At 36.5% G+C, this 19,869-nt stretch overlaps 1 protein-coding gene across 1 annotated transcript in view; it reads right to left on the bottom strand.

The window, feature by feature from the left end:
- Positions 1-2,380: 2,380 nt before the first annotated feature.
- The window catches only part of NUP155 (nucleoporin 155), a 62,808-nt gene continuing 45,319 nt past the window's right edge, over positions 2,381-19,869 (bottom strand). Inside the window, exons 26-35 of the mRNA XM_014831239.3 lie at positions 14,163-14,316; positions 13,841-13,945; positions 12,995-13,149; positions 9,388-9,517; positions 8,389-8,502; positions 7,305-7,425; positions 6,749-6,859; positions 4,696-4,832; positions 3,276-3,382; positions 2,381-2,648 (exon numbers count right to left, since the gene is read on the bottom strand). Coding sequence (XP_014686725.1) covers positions 2,510-2,648; positions 3,276-3,382; positions 4,696-4,832; positions 6,749-6,859; positions 7,305-7,425; positions 8,389-8,502; positions 9,388-9,517; positions 12,995-13,149; positions 13,841-13,945; positions 14,163-14,316 — 1,273 coding nt within the window. The 3' untranslated portion in view covers positions 2,381-2,509. The remainder of the gene's footprint in view (positions 2,649-3,275; positions 3,383-4,695; positions 4,833-6,748; positions 6,860-7,304; positions 7,426-8,388; positions 8,503-9,387; positions 9,518-12,994; positions 13,150-13,840; positions 13,946-14,162; positions 14,317-19,869) is intronic.

The raw sequence follows: 19,869 nt of genomic DNA, 5'->3' as shown, positions 1-19,869 counted from the left end.
CTGTTTCATAAACTGTTCTACTTATTATTCATTGCCTATTTATGTTTAATAGTAACTATAAAGAAATGTGTTGAATGAACACCAAGTACAAAGTATACTAATGTAGTGGATACATGTGCCAGAACAATGCTATTCCAAGTTTGATCCACTGACCACCAGTATCAGCATCACATTGGAGGTGGAAGCCAATAATTTGTTTTAACAGGCTATCCAGATGATTCTTTTTTTTTTTTTTTTTTTTAGGAAGATTATCCCTGAGCTAACATCTTCCGCCAGTCCTCCTCTTTTTTCTGAGGAAGATTGACCCTGAGCTAACATCCGTGCCCATCTGCCTCTACTTTATGTGTGGGACGCCTGCCACAGCATGGCTTGATAAGCAGTACTAGGTCTGTGCCTGGGATCCAAACCAGTGAACCCCGGGCCGCTGAAGCAGAACGTGTGAACTTAACCGCTGTGCCACCGGGCCAGCCCCCAGGTGATTCTTATGAATGTTAAAGTTTTAGAAACATTGTTCTAGAGGGCTAAAAAGAAGGAGGGAACCTAATTTTTTTTCTCTTAGGGATTTTACCCTCCAAAGGGTATTGAAAACATCTGCTTGTGTGGCTGGAATTCTTAAACCCTCTCAAAAGGTGCTATGTGAAGAAGGGACAAGGGTTCAGATTTCTGACTCCTAAGGATCACTTAGCTGTGCTAGCTTACAGACCTTTTGAAAGACGTAGCTTCAGTATTGTGAGTTTATTTAACATAGACAGTCATGTGTTGCTTAACAACGGAGATATGTTTTGAGAAATGTGCTGTTAGGCGACTTTGTCGTTATGGGAACATCATAGAGCGTACTAACACAAACCTAGATGGTAAAGCCTATGACTACTGCCTAGGCTAAATGGTACTAATCTTATGAGACCACTGTTGTATATGCAACCCATGACTGTATATTAATGTGCTTGTGTGTATATGGGCTTAAAACAAAAACATATATATAGATAGATAGATAGATAGATAGATAGTAGAATTGGAGTCACAGCTAAATTATAGCATTTTAGCCAGATTTTCATTTTAAGTTGACATGACAGAATTTTAAATGTACAGAATTAAAAATGCATAGCATACATTCATTTTACATATTCACAAACTAAACTTAATTGAAAAGCTAAAAAATATGAGAGGTAGTGGTATCTAATGAGTGACATTTTCACATTTTATTAAACATTATAAATTAGAAGATTATAGGCAAAAGAGAGCTAAATTCTAAGAGAATAAATATGGAAATGGCAACCCATGGTCTTAGGAACAAATGAAGGTGGAAGGAAACATATTTTCAAAATGTATTTTAAAAATTGCCAGACAGGCAATAATGACAACAGGCAGAAGGTAATTAATCTTGGTAACACAAAAGATGAGAGGAAAGGAGTTCGTGTTGTTGCCTTTTTGTTAGTCCTGGTCATTCCCACTCTTTTCTCCTCCCTCACTGTAGCCATGACTTTGGGGCACTTGGTTTAGTTATTCCAATTCTGTTAAAGACTGAAAACTACATTACTAAAAATTTTGCTTTATATATTGTGTGTCTTGGGTAAAACTTGTGTGTTGTGGTTATTGACAGGGGAGGGAGGAAGAAAAAGCAGACAGAGAGCCAATCCATACACCAGATGAATCCTCTTATGCAGTCGTTCTCAAAGTTAACCCGTACTAGAATGCCCTGGAAGGCTTGTTAAAACAGAGAGCTGGGCCTCATCCCAAAGTTTTGGATTCAATAGGTTTGGGATTGGTCCTAAGATTTTGAATTTCTATCAAATTGCCAGATGATGCTGATGTAGCAGTTTGGTACGCGCACTTTGAGAACCACTGGTCTAAGGGAATTAGTAGTCACAAGGCCAAAGAAGAGCTAGGTAGACACTAAGGGAAAACAGTATCTTCCTGTATAACTTTTCAGGACAAGGAACATTAGCTACAGGTTTATCACTTGTTCAAAAAACAACCAGATATATACCAATCTTCGAGGATTATAACTGATGAAATCAGTAGTTGCAGGAAATTTCTTTCCATGGATGAACCCAAAACCTAAGTAATTTTTTTAAAGAGACAGTGTTTGCTTGCCTATTTAAGAACTGTTGTAGAATCCAGTATTATGGGAATGGACCTGCTCAGCTAGTCTATTTAAGTTTTAATATCGCTATCCTTGGACTAACTTGAAAATGAATACTATAAATCCAAAATTTCCGCCTGCAGTAAAATTCAAAATAAAAGTTTCTAAATATTTTTTACCCTTGTGTTAAGATCATAAATAATCGTATTTCAGTTGTTTTTTAACCTGATTATTAAAAAAAAAATAGTAGTAGTAAAAAAGAATTTGTCCAGCAAATGTACTATTTGTAGATACTAGTCACTTTTTAAAAACACATTTCTATTAAAATTGTTCTTAATTTCTTAGATTTGGAGCACCTGACATCTGGACCCAGCTGAGCTTTTATTTTACAGATCAAAATGCATAGATGAAAATACATTACAATAATTAATGAAGCCGTTCTAGTTTAGCCTGAAGAGATTTAAAATTCCCTGTGATGGCTTGTACTGCTACTGAAGAGCTCATAGACTGGAGCTCAACCAGATAACCACAAACAGCATCCAGGCAGAGATTTGTAAATCTTCTCCTGTAAAAGAAAAGACATCTGATCAACGGTCTACACATTTAAAAACATTTCCTCCTATAGAACTTTCCTCCAACTTCTGCTAACCTTACTCATAGCCCCAAAGCAGAGCAAGGGCCACGTGTGTAAGTAAACAGCAAATGACTGAAAAGAGAAGGAAGAGCAGGGGTTGGGACATTACCATATAACCACCATTTTCCTTTTGAAGATTATTATAGTGAGAAGGAGGTAGTAAGGGATGACTCCTTAAATTAATATTATTTAAATTCTTTTGGCCTTTTCAAACAAATACACCTTGAAATGGCCAATAATATCACACAACATAACTGAACTGTCCTAGATCACTAATTTAAAGCCGAAGGAGTTTAGAAGTAAGTAATTCATACATCATATCCTTTCACTTGTAGAAAGGATTCAGGACAAAGGTTGAAAACTGGAAGCCCCTAACCATTCACACACGCTAACTGACATCATTCAAATAGTTACCGCTAACATACAAAAGAGCTTAAATCTCCTATACTTCTGTATAATCTCCACATCTTTCCCTATTCTCTCCAAATCTGTTTACTCAGATATTTATTAGAAGCATTTAGAAGTCTTTGCTATAATACAATATCTAATTCATATTACCTCTCACAATTTGAAACTTGGCTAGGATTCTCAACATATCTTGTTAGTAGTACACGTATACAATCCAAAAGGTGCAGTGGTTTCTTCATTCTGTTCCAGAATGGGTCCTATAAAGAAAATACACACCATGAGTTGTAAGCCAACTGTGTCAACTGATTTTTCAACCATTTATGTTAGTTAAAACAGTCATCAGAGCCCAAGGCAAAATTTACTGATATTAAAATAAGCATTTTATATTATGTGGTACTAAATTATATATCTGGTTATGGTTAATATTTAAACAACATTGAAAACTGAACTGTGATATTCTTTAGGAAGAATATTTGCTACATCAACCAACTTTGTGGAGAATGTAAACTTCCTGCTTAGGAATGTGAGGTCAAAGAAAAAACCCATCTCTTCCTATTGCCCGTGACAGCACTCTTACTTTGCACCTATGCAGACTTAGTCCGATATGGTAAATAAGAGACTAAACTAGTAGTCCAAGAATCTTAACTCTAGTTTAAGCCATATGACTTAAACAGGTTATTTAACATCTCTGCCCTTGTCAGATGTAGTGGAAGATGGGGATGCTACTACTTGCTCACTTCCACCAAAGGCTCATTGTGAGGCTTAAATGAGACAGACAAGGGCCTTGGAAAGCACTGCATGAATGTTGAGATGATGCTACTATAATAGATACAATCTAGTTCAACAAGGTTTTATTTGGATCATTTAGGATAAAAATTACAAGATATATAGTCTGATAAGGTTCAATATGCTGAGAAAGATCTTCAAGCACTGATATTTTAGATGAAGTCATAGTAGATAAATACACTGTTATTTTGTTCTTTTAAAGTAAGTGATGATTCTAATGTGATGTGTTTAGCCTATTCCACCAAGAGTAAAGCATATGTTTATTAATGTTAAAAAATAATATTGGATTTTTATCATGATATACAGCAAAGCAATTCTCATTATCAGTTATTAAAGTGAATTATGGGGGCCAGCCCCATGGCTGAGTGGTTAAGTTCGTGTGCTCCGCTTCAGTGGCCTGGGGTTCGCCTGTTCGGATCCTGGATGCAGACCTATGAACCACTCATCAAGCCATGATGTGGCAGCATCCCACATAGAAGAATTGGAATGACTTGCAACTAGGATATATAACTATGTACTGGAGAAGAGGAAGATTGGCAACAGATGTTAGCTCAGGGCCAATCTTCCTCAACAACAACAACAACAACAACAAAATAGCATCACTTAAAAAAAGACTGACATAATTTCTGAGACTCAATCAATGAAGCAAATTTCTGATGACAATTGTATTAGATGATGAGATACTTCAAAAACACTTAACCAAAATACTCCACTCCTATAACTAGAAAAAGTTAGTTAACTTTAACTAAATAAATAATTTTATTTTATTTAATATTTTCCTTACCCGTGACTTGAACAAATGATCATATACTTCCAGTAGTCTAGGTAATGGTACTCCAATTTCATTCATTGTTTGTATTACAAAACCCACATCCCAGTTCAAAGTACAAACTTGCTGCTCTAAGAACTGCACAATAAAATCTAGGGAGGGAAAAAGATAAAAAATTAGGGTTGTTAACTCCCCCCAGCTTTACTGAGATATAACTGACATATAACATTGTGTGAGTTTAAGGTATACAATGTGATGATCTGATATACATATATTAAGAAATGTTTACCAGAATAAGATTAGTTAACACATCCTTCACCTTACATAATTATTTTGTTGTTGTTGTTGGAGGATTGTTAACTCTTGATACCAAAAAGTTGGTATGATTTCTAACTGAGCAGTTTCTATGGGAATCTTTTAAAAAACAATTTTCCAAAAAGAACTTTTTATAAAAATAAGACACATACCAGAATCAGCAAATCCATAGGGACAGAAAGTGGATTAATGGTTGCCTCTGGCTGAATGGTGGGAAAGAGTAGGGAGTGACTGCTAATAAGTACATGGTTTTTTTTGGATGATGAATATGGTCCAAATTTAATTGTGGTAACAGTTGCACAACTCTGTGAATATGCTAAAATCATTGATTTATACACTTTAAAGCTATTAGGAAAAAAAGTGCATTTTAGTGAATTTGGAAAATACAGAAAGGTACAAGGAAATAGAGAGCATTTACAATCTCACTACTGGAGAGGATCCACTGATAATTTCTTCAATATCTCGATATACTATATCCTCAATTTAACATCTTTTTGGAAAAGAAAGGCTACTGTATCCTGATTTTAGAAATATTAAATGCGTTTTTTAAATGCTCCAGCCCCTACATTGAAGTTATTTATTTTGATAGTTCTAATTGTGGCCCTACTTTCACTTTTTACTACTTGTCACATCATAAATAAGATCATAACAGTACCAAATTCCTATTTATGATACCTGAAATCAGAGACTGACCAATGTGAATATCCATGGGCAAGAGGAATCACTGAAAAGCTGCCCCTGAAATTGCACCTCCCCTAGAATGTACCATACAAAGATTTTGGACAGGTAATAAAAATTCTAAAAACCCTAAACTTGTTCTAGTTTGAAGTCCCCTGGAGCTTGTACCAATTGAAAGACTGATAGAAAAATGAGGCCTCTCAACCCTAAACTTTATTGGGCTCAAAAATTAAAAATCTAAAGCCAAAGCAGAAATATACTCAAAAGAGACTGTGTATAATGTGGTCTTTTTTACTATTAAAATTGCTCTTTAATTAAAATAAAATTGCTCTTTATTTTTCTGATCAATGAAACAGTGTGGCAGTTTTTAATGGTTTTATTTCTTACCAAGTCCAGGGACTAAATCCTAAATCAGGGATGGTCTATAAACAAGTTTGTATCCTAATTTTTAAAAACAATTTAATGTTATGTTGTGAGCATTTACATGTTTCTCAACATTTTTCAAAAACACAAAGTGCTTAACATTCTACTTACGGGTGTATTTATGTTGATTCTATTGTTTTACAGCTAAAGAAAACATAGATTAGCGAATGGCTCATAGTAATTAGAGTCACTTACATAACAATTATACTCCGCATATTTGGTTAAGAAAGTGGTTCACAAGTTACATTTTTAACACAACTTCTCACTATTTTAAAGAAAACTATGCTCTCAATATAATACACAGCAGTTGAATCAATCACAGATTACTCATGCACAAAAACACCAGCCGTTTTTCTTTTCTCTTCACAAACTCGTATAGGGTTACCAACACTATAACCACTGTCTGACAGCACTATGCCAAGACAGACATATAAACTTGGATGGCCAGTCAAAGAAAGTTTCATACCCAACCATTCATCACCAAAGTCTGCTATTCTTTGGAGGATTTTCTTTCTGGAGAGGTAGAATTAAACTGCTGAGCTAAATAGCAACAAAGAAACACTTTCACTCTAAAGATCATTATTTTTCCATGTCAATCAGGAAAACCATCAAAACAAAAAACATCCTGACAGCACCTAGGGTTACTGCTTACCTAATGGAAAGAAGCGAGGTGTGCCAGCATAAATTTTTCCAAGCAGCACAATCTTGAGACTAAGAGCATGCATTCTGTCTGGGGAACTCAATGTCACACTTTCATTCAATTCTGCAAGAAAGTGACACGTCATTAGAAACCCAAATTATTTTTGATGTGAAACGTTTAAATTGACTATTTTATTCTGTTTCAAGTTACAAAATACCCTAGAACTGATATTTACATAATATAATGAGTAGAGTCTCTGTTTCTGTTAGCATCTGATATACTCTCTTGTCTTACCAGGGTACTGGTTATGAGACTCTGAGGGAACTGTCTCAGCCTCCTTTATTAAGCAGTACAAACCACAAAAATGACACTCCAAGCTTCCTCTCCAATATCCACTGTGATCATCCTCTAGAGGACTACCCTCCACCACATCCAGGTACCCTCCACTTACCCTCCACGTGGCTATATACAATCATGAACCCTGGATATATGAGCCACCAGCAGTTTGCATTCCTCTACCAAGTCACTAAACACTGGATGCTAAATATACCAAAAAGCGAACACTTACCTTTCTCTATGATATCTTGCCAAAGTGTCTGCACCAATATAGGGTCTGAATAACCGGCACAATGAATTATTGCAAGTTTACACTCTGCAAGTTTAAATGGGTCAGCAAATTCCCCATAAAGCTGTGGGAGAAAATGCCAACATTATATATCCAATTAGAGGTCAGCATTCAGAAATTAATGGTGAAACACTCCTTGAAAGTTTAAAACAATCAAAGATTTTATCTAAAGTTTTCAAAATATGATATAAAGATGTGACAATGTGTAGCTAGTTATAACTCCAGATTAAAAGTGGTGAATGAATGGTAAAAACATTCAAATAGATTTCAGCATGCGTGTCTGTGTTTTTCTCGGCTGGGAGATGTTGCAATGACATTTCTTTTAGAATTAGTGTTGTCTAAACCAGAGTTTGAAGAAATGGAAATACTGACAAATTTCAGGGCGCTTAAGGATACTGGAGCCATGTCCAAGAATGTCAAGAATAACTTGACAACTTGAATGTCAAGAACAACTGAAGAAGGAGCTGCTCTGAGGATTCAGAGTGGAAGAGGCTAAGAAAGCGGAGCAAAGATATGTTACTTTTACAAGACAAGAAGCAAGGCCATGGGGCTGGCCCTATGGCCTGGTGGTTAAGTTCAGTGTGCTGCCCTTCAGTGGCCTGGGTTTGGTTCCCCGACACAGACCTACACCACTTGTCAGTGGCCATGCTATGATGATGACTCACATACAAAACAGAGGAAGACTGGCACAGATGTTAGCTCAGGCTGAATCTTCCTCAGCCAAAAAAAAAGCAGCAGCAAGGCCATAAAATAGCTGGCAGAAGTTTTAAGAAAGCCCCATGTGAGGCTGATAGATTCTTGATAGCTACTGGCTTGGAAAGAGCAACTAAGTTCTTTCTAAGAGTAAGATATCACAGCAGTGATTTATCAGCCGAGTGACATGCTGTCAAGGACGACTTATCTTATTTTGTGGAGATAGGTTAATCTTTCCCATGAAACAACAAGTAAAATGCAAAAGAAATAAGGAATTTGTAGATATTAGCTGACTGCTTGACAGTTATAGGAATTTCACTTGCTTTTTTATTACCTTAGTTATGTCCATCAGCTCAGCATCCAGCTGAGAAATTGCATCCTGTACAGAAGAATGATGGGAATACTGCCTTTGTAGTGTCTCTTGTATCTGAAGTTGGATCCTAGCAACCTAGTTTGGATAGAAAAAAAGGAAGTCTTAAGTTCTCTATCATAATTCAATAGGTACTTGAAGGAATGACTCCTAGTATCTGACTTTAAGTTTGTTAAAATAAAAATAATGTATAAATAAAGACTTCTATCATAATAGACCAGCAACTCTTCATCACAACATAAAAGGCTGCACAGGAAGTGGACTGTGGCAGAGTCTTTGATGCCCACAATACCTGCAGCCAGACTCATGGCTAGACTACACTTTATACTTCCCAGCCTCCTTTGCAGGGAGGCATGGCCATAAGACTGAATTCTCTTCAAAGGAATGGAGTGGACATAAAGTATGTCACTTCAGGGCTGAGGTTTTGAAGAGTGAATGTGCTTCTTACAAACTCTTTTTTTCCCCTTCTTCCCTCTAACCGAAGAAAAAGATAAGGGAATGGTACAGCCAGAAAATAGAGCCCAAAATCAACCTAGTGGAAGAAAGCCACCTGCCAACCAGGGACACCCACTCCAGATTTTGGACCGTCATACATTTTTGGGTCTGTTAGTTAAGGTAGTTAAGCCTCCTCTACTTCATACACCTACTTATTAGCTTCCAGGATAAATGGTGAATGTGATACAATTTGTTTTGTGTCGCAACAGTTGAAGAAGCCTTCAGAAATGTCATAGAGAAAACTTTTAAATTACAGCAATGTCCTATGACACCAGTGCTATGTCCTTAAAATCTATGAAAAGATTTAGATCTAAATATGAAAATAAATAATAAATACAGGCAGAAATGACTAGAATTAATAATACTGACTGCTATGATAAACCTATTATTTACAAGGGGAAGAAGAGAAAGTGCAATAACGTGGCTACTACTCAGTGTGGACAAAGCTTAAGTATTTTTAGCACTTACTTCCATTTTTTCTTCTAATTCATGAAGGAATTCACCATCTGCAGCTATTGATGAAATGGCAGTGGAACTTTTGGCACTGAGAATGGCTCGAGCAATGTACTCTAGTCGCTGCTGAAGTGAAATTTCTGTGCTGGGGGAAAATCCTTATTTTTATTTTATGAATTCTCAAGGATTCAAGATACAAATAATTACTTATAATGCATTATTTTATACCAAGTGAACATAAAAGGCATTTGAAACTTGGGAAAATTATTAGAGGGTTTCTAATAAGAGATCAATAATTTAAGGCAACAAATAAAGAAATACTTTATTTGTTCATGTACACAAAAGTTAACTTCCTATTTTAAAACTTGAGTTCAAGATACTAAAATTTGGATTCTTCTAAAATTAAATTAAGGAAAACATTCTTCATAGCTCCTCGTATGCTTCACTTCTCCACCTTAATGTGGCCAATACCACATTTCATCTTCCACACAGCAACTAGAGTGTGCACTTAAAAACATAAACTAGATGTCACACGCTTTCTTAAAATCCCCCAGTCGCCTTCCCCCTTTCCTCCAACCACCTCTCCTTCTACTTGCTCCCTTCCTGACTAGCTCCAATCCCACTGGCTTTCTTTTTTGTATCCCAAACATGATAAACTTCTATCTGATGCAGTGCCTCTGTACAGACTATGTTCCTGTGCTTGGACTACTTTTCCTCCCATTTCTTTACATGGTTGCCTATTCTTGTCACCTGAGACTCAATTTTAATGACAATTTCTCTGAGGTCTTCTCTGACCATTCCTATGTAAAGCAGCTCCCCACTTCCCTAGGCACTTTCTACTATACTGTCTTATTTTCATTGTATTTATAGAACTTGAACCTGTTTATTTGTCTATGGTTTTTACCCACTAGAATGGGAGCTCCTTGGTAGCACGGGTGGTGTCTATCTTGTTTACACTCCTCCCTGCATGCCTTGGGCATCAAAATCTATTTGCTGGCGGACTGACTGAAAGTGTCAGAGAGCCCCAAGCATGTACCCACCTCATGGTTGCCAGCTTCAGTCCTTTTGAATCTTCTAACTCTATCAGATCTGGCTTTGACATTGTAAAGTATCTTGGCATTAAAAGCAAACTCCTTTAGCTGCTGGCAACCTCTCAGATCAATGAATATTAAATTAACCTTTGATATCCTAATTAATTCCAATCTGAATCAGGAAAAAATTGGCTTTCTTTTACTTTCGGAGAAGGTCTCACTTAGACTGTCCTTCTGTGTAGCTATGGCTCCTATACTTTTCCCCTTCCAAAAAGAAACCAAAAGGAAAAAGAGTTAACTCCTTTCTCTCTTCTACCTTTCAAAGTATATGTGTCTATGACAGTTAATTAGCACTGACCATCTCTTAAGGTTACATATAAGGAACACAGTACATTTGGGAGCTCTGTCTCTAAAAGGGCCTTCCTTTCTTTCCCCTCTCATCTCTAAACAAACTCACTTGAACTGAACATTTTAAAAGTGAGTAACATTTCCGAATTATTTAAAAGAGAACAGTCTATGCTGCCTATTTATTTGGTACAGGCTATAAATGCGAAAAAAGAAAAAATATAGTGAGAAAGAGAGTAACATAATAGTTGGAAAAACATTTTACGGTGGAAAGAGATGGTAAGCTGAGAGCTAAAGAGTGGATATAGGGGCCGGCCCGGTGGTGCAGCAGTTAAGGTCACACATTCTGCTTTGGTGGGCCAGGGTTCACTGGTTTGGATCCCAGGTGCAGACATGGCACCGCTTGTCAAGCCATGCTGCAGCAGGCATCCCACATATAAAGTAGAGGAAGGTGGGCACAGACGTTAGCTCAAGGCCAATCTTATTCAGCAAAAAGAAGAGGATTACTGGCAGATGTTAGCTCAGGGCTGATCTTACTCAAAAAAAGAAAAGAAAAGAAAAGAAAAAAATGAGTGGCTGTACTACAAGGTATCTCATGTGAAGAGGAAATTAGGTTACACAAGTGAGTGTGTGAAGTAAACGTGGACAATGGGTGTTCCTAAAAGTTAGAGAATTTCTGAATATTTTTAAACAAGAATTTAATAATTATTCTAACAAGGAAAAAGGTAAATAAACAATAAAAGGGCAATTAAGAGCCACTCAAGTTTTTGAGCAATAAGTGGCATGATAAAAAATGGAACATTAAGATTTGATGGTAATGGTATCTAGGACTAACTAAGAAGAACGACAAGCGTAATCCAGAAATGATACTGAAGGGCTGAATGAGGGGTGCAGTCCATATGTACCTCTAGCAGAGGACAGTATGTAAAAGGCACACAAACAATGGATAAAGGAATGAATTACACAACCTTAAGATATAGAGCTACAGTGAATTAAATACTTAATAATGCTATCAATTCTTAATTATATAAACGAAAAATTAACCAAGGCCTTTACTAGAAACTGCCTTTTAGGCCTTTACTAGTTTAAATTCCTTTCCTTTCCTTTTATTAAACCAAAGACAAAGGAATTAAAGTCAATTATATATATTTCACTTTCTGTTTGTGAGAGGAACTTATAAAAATCAAGTGCCTGTTATGACCAAGGAGGGCAAGAAGAGCAAAAAAGCCTTGGGTCTACATAGGCAATAAACACACCTACATCAGTATACATACAGACACACACACACTCACACTCGCTATTAGCCATATCTGGATTCTTTAAGTGACCATTCTGATTAACTGGGTTTAATAACAGCTTTGCCTCAACAGCCTCCTCTTCCTGACTTAACCGCTCTCCAGGTTTTAGAAATAGCATTTGTATTATTTTGGCAAAGAAAACTCCAAATGAAAATAGGGGGTCAAATTAATGATCTGCCTAACATTTTATTAAATTGTCTTTTGATATGATAACCTAATTAGAAATTTCAATATTTTCTTTAACTGGATTCTTAATAATCCCCTGTATATGCTCTAAGACCTTTTTCATAATTTAAACCAATGGCAGAGTAGAGGAAATTTGTCTGGAATTAGTAAAAAATTCAAATTATAAAGCCCTGGAGAAGTAGTTTTTGTCCTTTTAGTTAAGAATACTAATTAGTTGGGGCCTGCCCCATGGCAGAGTGGTTAAGTTTGTGTACTCCACTTCGGTGGCCCAAGGTTTCGCCGATTCGGATCCTGAGCACAGACATGGCACCACTCATCAGGCCACATTGAGGCAGCGTCCCACATACCACAACTAGAAGGACCCACAGCTAAAATATACAACTATGTACTGGGGGGATTTGGGGAGAAGAAGAAAAAAAAAAGATTGGCAACAGATGTTAGCTTGGGGCCAATCTTACAAAAAAAAAGAATATAATTGATGTTAGGAAGAAAGAATCTAAAGACATACTTTAAAGAAAAGGATTTAGAAGACAGTTTGACTAGAGAGGGTCTTAGGTATGCTTTTAGCACCTTCTACATGTTATTAAAAACAAAACAAATAGAAAAAGAGAAAACCATAAACTTTAGGTAAATCCAAGTAAAAGCATAAAATTCTACATATGTATAATCTGAATGAGGTTTGATTTAATTTTTGAAATCTGGATGTAACTAGATATAGCTAAGTAATCAATCACTTTTCACAGTGGGAATATTACACCATACCTATGCATGTCAGCCAATTTGGACAGGACACGAGCAGCATTACTAAAACTTCTGTTCTTCTCATAATACCTCCAGAGTAAATCCATATAATGGACTTTGTTTTGATCAACTTTGGCCATTCGGACTAGATGGGGCTCTAGAAATGGAGAGGCAATCTGGAAATTGTATAGTTACTCAGAAACATTTTATGACCACTCACTTGCTCTTTATGTAGTACATATAACATTTTTAAGACAACTATAGGTGTGCCTTGTTTTATGAATAAATAAGCAAAATATAATCCAATAACAGATAAAAGAGAGGGCAATTTTTCTCACTATAAATGATTTTTGTTTTATCACAGTTAATGAAAGAGTTGGTATCACAGTTGCATTAGGCTGATAAAAATAATTTCCTATAATCCAATTATAAATCTTTTAATAAACTTTGAGAACACAGCTATTGATTCCTAGAATCTGAGCTCAAAGGCATCCTTGAAATTATCAAATGCCATGTATTTATTTTACAGACTGAGGAACACTGAGACTTAGGGTAGTGAAAGGACATGTGTGAAGTCACATAGTGACTTCACAGAAGAGCTAAGACAAAGTTCAGGTGTTCTAATTCATAATCCAGTGATCTCCACCCCACAATATAAACAATCCCAATCAGCTTCTCAATAAAAGAAAATTAGAGCAATGGCCTACTTTGCCTACTAGAAAAAGATATTGCATTACTTGGCTTTACACGAACACCTTGGTAGGTACAGAATGAGAAAAAATTTCCTATAACTATATGTGTTTAACCCATTGAGTTATGCTATTTAAAAATACAAATTAACATTAGAGTAAAAAAACATTTTTTTACCTGCAGTAGCTTATCTGCAAGGTCAGCTTGTATTAGCCAATTATAAAGGGCAATACTAAAGAGCTCATCTTTGGATCGTTGAGACAATTTAAGCATCTGTTCAAACTAAAATAAAGAAAACAATAAAAATTAGCACAGTTAAAGGTTCAGTTGCTGTAATATCATGACCCTTAGCCTTATAAACTCCTGTTAAGATATCAAGAATCCTTAAACCATAAGTTTGAAGAGCTATGACCTTTCCCAAGATGATTATGCCACCACTAACACACAGAACTTCTAAACACAATGTATTTCCAGAATGAAAATATGCTATGTCCCTTACGTGATGTCCTGCTTCTTCATTACTCAGCATATTGGGATCAGAGGATAACACTGGAGGCCCAGGTTTCTTGGGTACACTGGGAGACTGAGGAGCAGCCTTACTTTGATTTACTAGTTCTTGAAGTGTATCTGTAATACACTTGTAACTGTTTAATCTGAAAGAGAATGGCAAAGGAGCAATTACATTATTTAATTAGACAGCAATTGATTTATCTTTTTTTTTCTCTTTGGTGAGGTGCCACAGCAGGGCTTGATGAGCGGTGTGTAGGTCTGTGCCTTGGATCCAAACCTACAAACCCCAGGCCGACAAAGTGGAATGCACGAACTTAACCACTATACCACTGGAAATACAGACAACAATCTGAAGACTATTTTGGAGAAGATGTGTGTGTGTATACATATATATACACACACAAATTTGGTATTAAAAATAATACAAATCATAGGCTTTTTCAATAGGTTGGAGAAGCATTTGGTTAAACATAAAAAGGTAAAGTTTTAAAAATGACTGTATTAACAAAAAACATGTCTTAGGTGATATATTTCCTTCATGGATATACATTTTTTTCTTTAACAGTCTCAACTAAACTGTGAACATTTAAAAATAATCCTTGAGCAATGTCAGCACCATGGCAGAATGAGCTGTTCCCTTTGTCTCTCCTCTCTAAGTTACAACTAAACGGACACAGAACAGAATGCCTGAGAGATCCAGGCAGCTATACGTCTGAAGGTGGGTATACTGGACTTCCAGGAAGCAGCAGAACTAAGGGAGCAGATCCAAGCCTGGCCCCACAACTGCCCCCTCCCCTGGCAGCGGCGGTCCATGATGCAGACCCTCACACAGTGCTGGAAGAAGTGCGAATGGAGGCCCGTGTGCAAATGCTGTAGAAATGGTAGCCCGGCTCACAGGAGTGCCCACCCTGCTGCAGCAGCCCCATTCATGTGAACGTTCCCCAGCAAGTGGCCACGGCTCAGCCCGTGTGACAGCGCCCTACCCCTGCAAGTGCGACCCACTGAGCAGCTGTGGCCAGCCTGCAGGAATCAAGAGTGGCTATACAGGTACAACTAGGAGCAGAAGGAGTGGAAACAGAAAACACAGCCCCTGGCCCCTGTCCACCCAGCTCTGGCAGGTGGAACCTTGGGACCATTTACTACCACAAATGTGCCAGTGGAGGATCAATTTATCAAACACCATGGAGAACTACAGTAATAGCTGCAGAACAGAAGGAAAATGACAAGTCTCCAAAAACCAAACCTTAAGTCACAGAAGAGTACAGTCTAAATGACAGAGAATTCAAAATAGTTGTCATTGAGAAACTCAGTGAGTTACAAGCACACAGAAAGACAGTTCAATGAGCTCAGGAATAAAATTAATGAACAGAAGGAACAGTTCACCAAAGAGATTAAAGCCCTTAAAAAACAATGACACAGAAATTCTAATAGTGGAATTAAATGAAAAGATAGACCAGATGGACTTAATAGATATAGAATACTCCATCCAAAAATGGCAGAATATACATTCTTCTCAAGTGCACATGGAACATTTTCAAAGATAGACCATGTTAGGAAACAAGGCAAGCCTCAATAAATATAAGAAGACTGAAATCATATGAAGCATCTTTTCTGACCACAATGCTATGAAACTAGAAATTAACAAGAAAAAAACTGGTAAAGTGACAAATACGTGGAGACTGAACAACCAATGGATCATTGAAGAAATTAAAGGAGAAATCAGAAAATATCTGGAGACAAACAAAAATGAAAATAGACCATACCAACTCATATGGGAAAAGCAAAAGCAGTCCTAAGAGGGAAATTCACAGCAATACAGGATCACCTCAACAAACAAGAAAAATCTCAAATAAGTAATCTGAAACTACACCTAACAGAATTAGAAAAAGGAGAACAAACAAGGCCCAAAGTCAGCAGAAGGATGAAAATAATAAAAATTAGAGCAAAAATACATGAAATTGAAATAAAGACAAAACAGTAGAAAGGATCAATGAAACTAAGAGCTGATTCTTTGAGAAGATACACAAAATTGACAAACCCTTAGCCAGATTCACTAAGAGAAAAAGAGAGAAGGCTCAAATAAACAAAATTAGTAATGAAAGAGAAATTACAATGGATACTACAGAAATACAAAGGATTATAAGAGAATACTATGAAAAACTATATGACAACACATAGGACAATCTAGAAGAAATGGATAAATTCTTAGACACATGTAACCTCCCAAAACTCAATCAAGAAGAAATAGAGAATCACAAGTAAAGAGATTGAAACAGTAATCAAAAACCTCCCCCCGCAAAAAAGTACAGGGCCACATAGCTTCTTAGGAGAATTCTACCAAACATTCAAAGAAGATTTAATACATATCCTTCTCAAAACATTCCAAAAATTTGAAGATGACGGAACACTTCCTAACTCATTCTATGAGGCCAACATCACCCAGATCCCAAAGCCAGACAAGGACAATACAAAAAAGGAAAATTACAGGCCAATATTGTTGATGAACATAGATGCAAAAACTCTCAACAAAATATTGGCAAACTGAACACAGCAATACATTAAAAGGAACATACACCATAATCAAGCGGGACTTTTATCAGGGATGCAGGGATGGTTCAACATCCGCAAATCAATGAATGTGATATATCACATGAACAAATGAGGAATAAAACCCACATGACCATCTCAATAGACACAGAGAAAGTATTTGACAAGATTCAACATCCATTTATGAAAAACACTCTCAATAAAATGGGTATAGAAGGAAAGTACCTCAACATAATAAAGGCCATATATGACAAACCCACAGCCAATATCATACTGAACAGGGAAAACCTGAAAGCCATCCCTCTAAGAACAGGAACAAGACAAGCATGCCCACTCTCACCACTCTTATTCAACACAGTCCTGGAGGTTTTGGCTAGAGCAATTAGATAAGAAAAAGAGATAAAAGGTATCCAGATTGGCAAGGAAAAAGTGAAACTTTCACTGTTTGCAGACAACATGATTCCATATACAGAAAACTCTAAAGAATCCATTGGAAAACTATTAGAAATAATCAACAACTACAGCAAAGTTGCAGGGTACAAAATCAACTTACCAAAATCAGTTGCATTTCTATACTCTAACAACGAATTAATGGAAAGAAAACAAGAATATAATCGCATTTATAATTGCAAGAAAAAGAATAAAATATCTGGGAATAAATTTAACCAAGGAGGTGAAAGATCTATACAATGAAAACTATAAGACATTATTGAAAGAATGATGATGACATAAAGAAATGGAATGATAGTCCATGCATATCGATTGAAAGAACATGGTTAAAATCTCCATACTACCTAAAGCAATCTACAGATTCAAAACAATCCCAATCAGAATCCCAATGATATTCTTCATGGAAATAGAACAAAGAATCCCAAAATTCATATGGGGCAACAAAAGACCCCGAAGAGCTAAAGCAATCCTAAGAAAAAGAACAAAGCTGGAGACATCACAATTCCTGACTTCAAAATATACTACAAAGCTATAGTAATCAAAACAGCATGGTACTGGTACAAAAACAGAAACACAGATCAGTGGAACAGAAGTGAAAGCCCAGAAATAACACCACACATCCATGGACAGCTAATCTTTGACAAAGAAGCGAAGAACATACAACGGAGAAAGGAAAGTCTCTTCAATAAATGGTGTTGGGAAAACTAGACAGCCGCATGCAAAAGAATGAAAGTAGACCATTATCATTTGCAATATGCAAAAATCAACTCACAATGGATTAAACACTTGAAGGTAAGATGTGAAACCATAAAACTCCTAGAAGATAATACAGGAAGTAGACTCTTTGACATTGGTCTTAGAAGGATCTTTCTGAATACCATGTCTACTCAGCTAAGGGAAACAAAAGAAAAAATAAACAAGTGGGACTTCATCAAACGAAAGACCTTCTTCAAAGCAAAGGAAACCAGGAAGAAAACGAAAAGACAACCCACCAACTGGGAGAAAATATTTGCAAACCATATATCCGACAAGGGGTTAATCTCCAAAATATATCAAGAACTCATAGGGGGCTGGCCCTTGGCCGAGTGGTTAAGTTCACGCGCTCTGCTGCAGGCGGCCCAGTGTTTTGTTGGTTCGAATCCTGGGCGCGGACATGGCACTGCTCATCAAACCACGCTGAGGCAGCATCCCACATACCACAACTAGAAGAACCCACAATGAAGAATATACAACTATGTACCGGGGGACTTTAGGGAGAAAAAGGAAAAAATAAAATCTTTAAAAAAAAAAAAAACTCATAGAACTCAACAACAACAACAACAAATAACCTGATCAAAAAATGGCAGAGGATATGAACAGACATTTTTCAAAGAAGATATACAGATGGCCAATAGGTATACGAGAAGATGTTCAACATCACTAATGATTAGGGAAACGCAAATCAAAACTACAATGAGACATCACCTTACACCTGTCAGAATGGCTATAATTACCAAAACAAAAAAATACTGTTGGAGAGGATATAGAGAAAATAGAACCCTCATACATTGCTGGTGGGAATGCAAACTGGTGCAGCCACTACTGAAAACAGTATGGAAATTTCTCAAAAATAAGAGAAATACCAGATGACCCAGCTATTCCACTACTGTGTATTTATCCAAAGAACTTGAAATCAACAATTCAGAGACTTAATGCACCCCTATGTTCATTGCAGCATTATTCATAATAGCCAAGAAGTGGAAACAACCCAAGCGCCCATCAGCTGACGAATGGATAAAGAAAACGTGGTACAAATATATATGGACTCTGAGGGTATTATATGTTAAGCAAAATAAGTCAGACAGAGAAAGACAAACACCACAATTTCACTCCTATGTGGAAGATAAACAAACACATGGACAAAGAGAACAAATGAGTGGTTACCAGAGGGGAAGGAGGTTGGGAGGTGGGCATAAAGGGTAAAGGGGCACATATATATATATGGTGACTGACAAATAATAATGTACAATTGAAATTTCACAGTATTATAAACTATTATGACCTCAATAAAATAAAAAACAAACTATACAGAAATTCTGGATATGAAGAACACAATTAATGAGATTAAAAATAATATAGAAACCCTAAAAAATAGAGCAGACCTTACGGAGCAGAGAATAAGTGACCTAGGAGATGGAAATCTGGAAATGCTTCAGGTGGAGGAGGAAAGAGAACAAAGATTTAAAAAAACAAACTCTTTAAGAAATATCCGACTCAATTAGGAAAAGTAATGTAAGGATTATAGGTATCCTAGAGGGAAAAGAGTGGGAGAAAGGAGCTGAGAGCTTGTTTAAAGAAATAATAGCCAAGAACTTCCCAAACCTGGAGACATAACTAGTCACACAAGTACATGAGACCAATAGAACTCCTAATTACATCAATGCAAATTACCTTCTCCAAGGCATATAATATTAAATCAGGCAAAAGTCAATGACAAAGAAAAAATATTAAAGGCAGCAAGGCAGAAGAAAATAACGTACAAAGGAAGCCCTATCAGGCTTTCAGTGGATTTCTCAGGAGAAACCTTATAGGCTAGAAGAGAATGTAATGATATATTCAAAGTACTGAAAGACAAAAACTTCTAGCTAAGGAATACTCTATTCAGCAAAATTATCCTTCAGATATGACAGAGAAGTAAATGCTTTCCCAGATAAAAATAG

This window comes from Equus asinus, chromosome 10, assembly GCF_041296235.1.
Source record: "Equus asinus isolate D_3611 breed Donkey chromosome 10, EquAss-T2T_v2, whole genome shotgun sequence".
NCBI classification, from domain to species: domain Eukaryota; kingdom Metazoa; phylum Chordata; class Mammalia; order Perissodactyla; family Equidae; genus Equus; species Equus asinus.
This window is presented reverse-complemented; position numbering and strand designations above follow the sequence as displayed.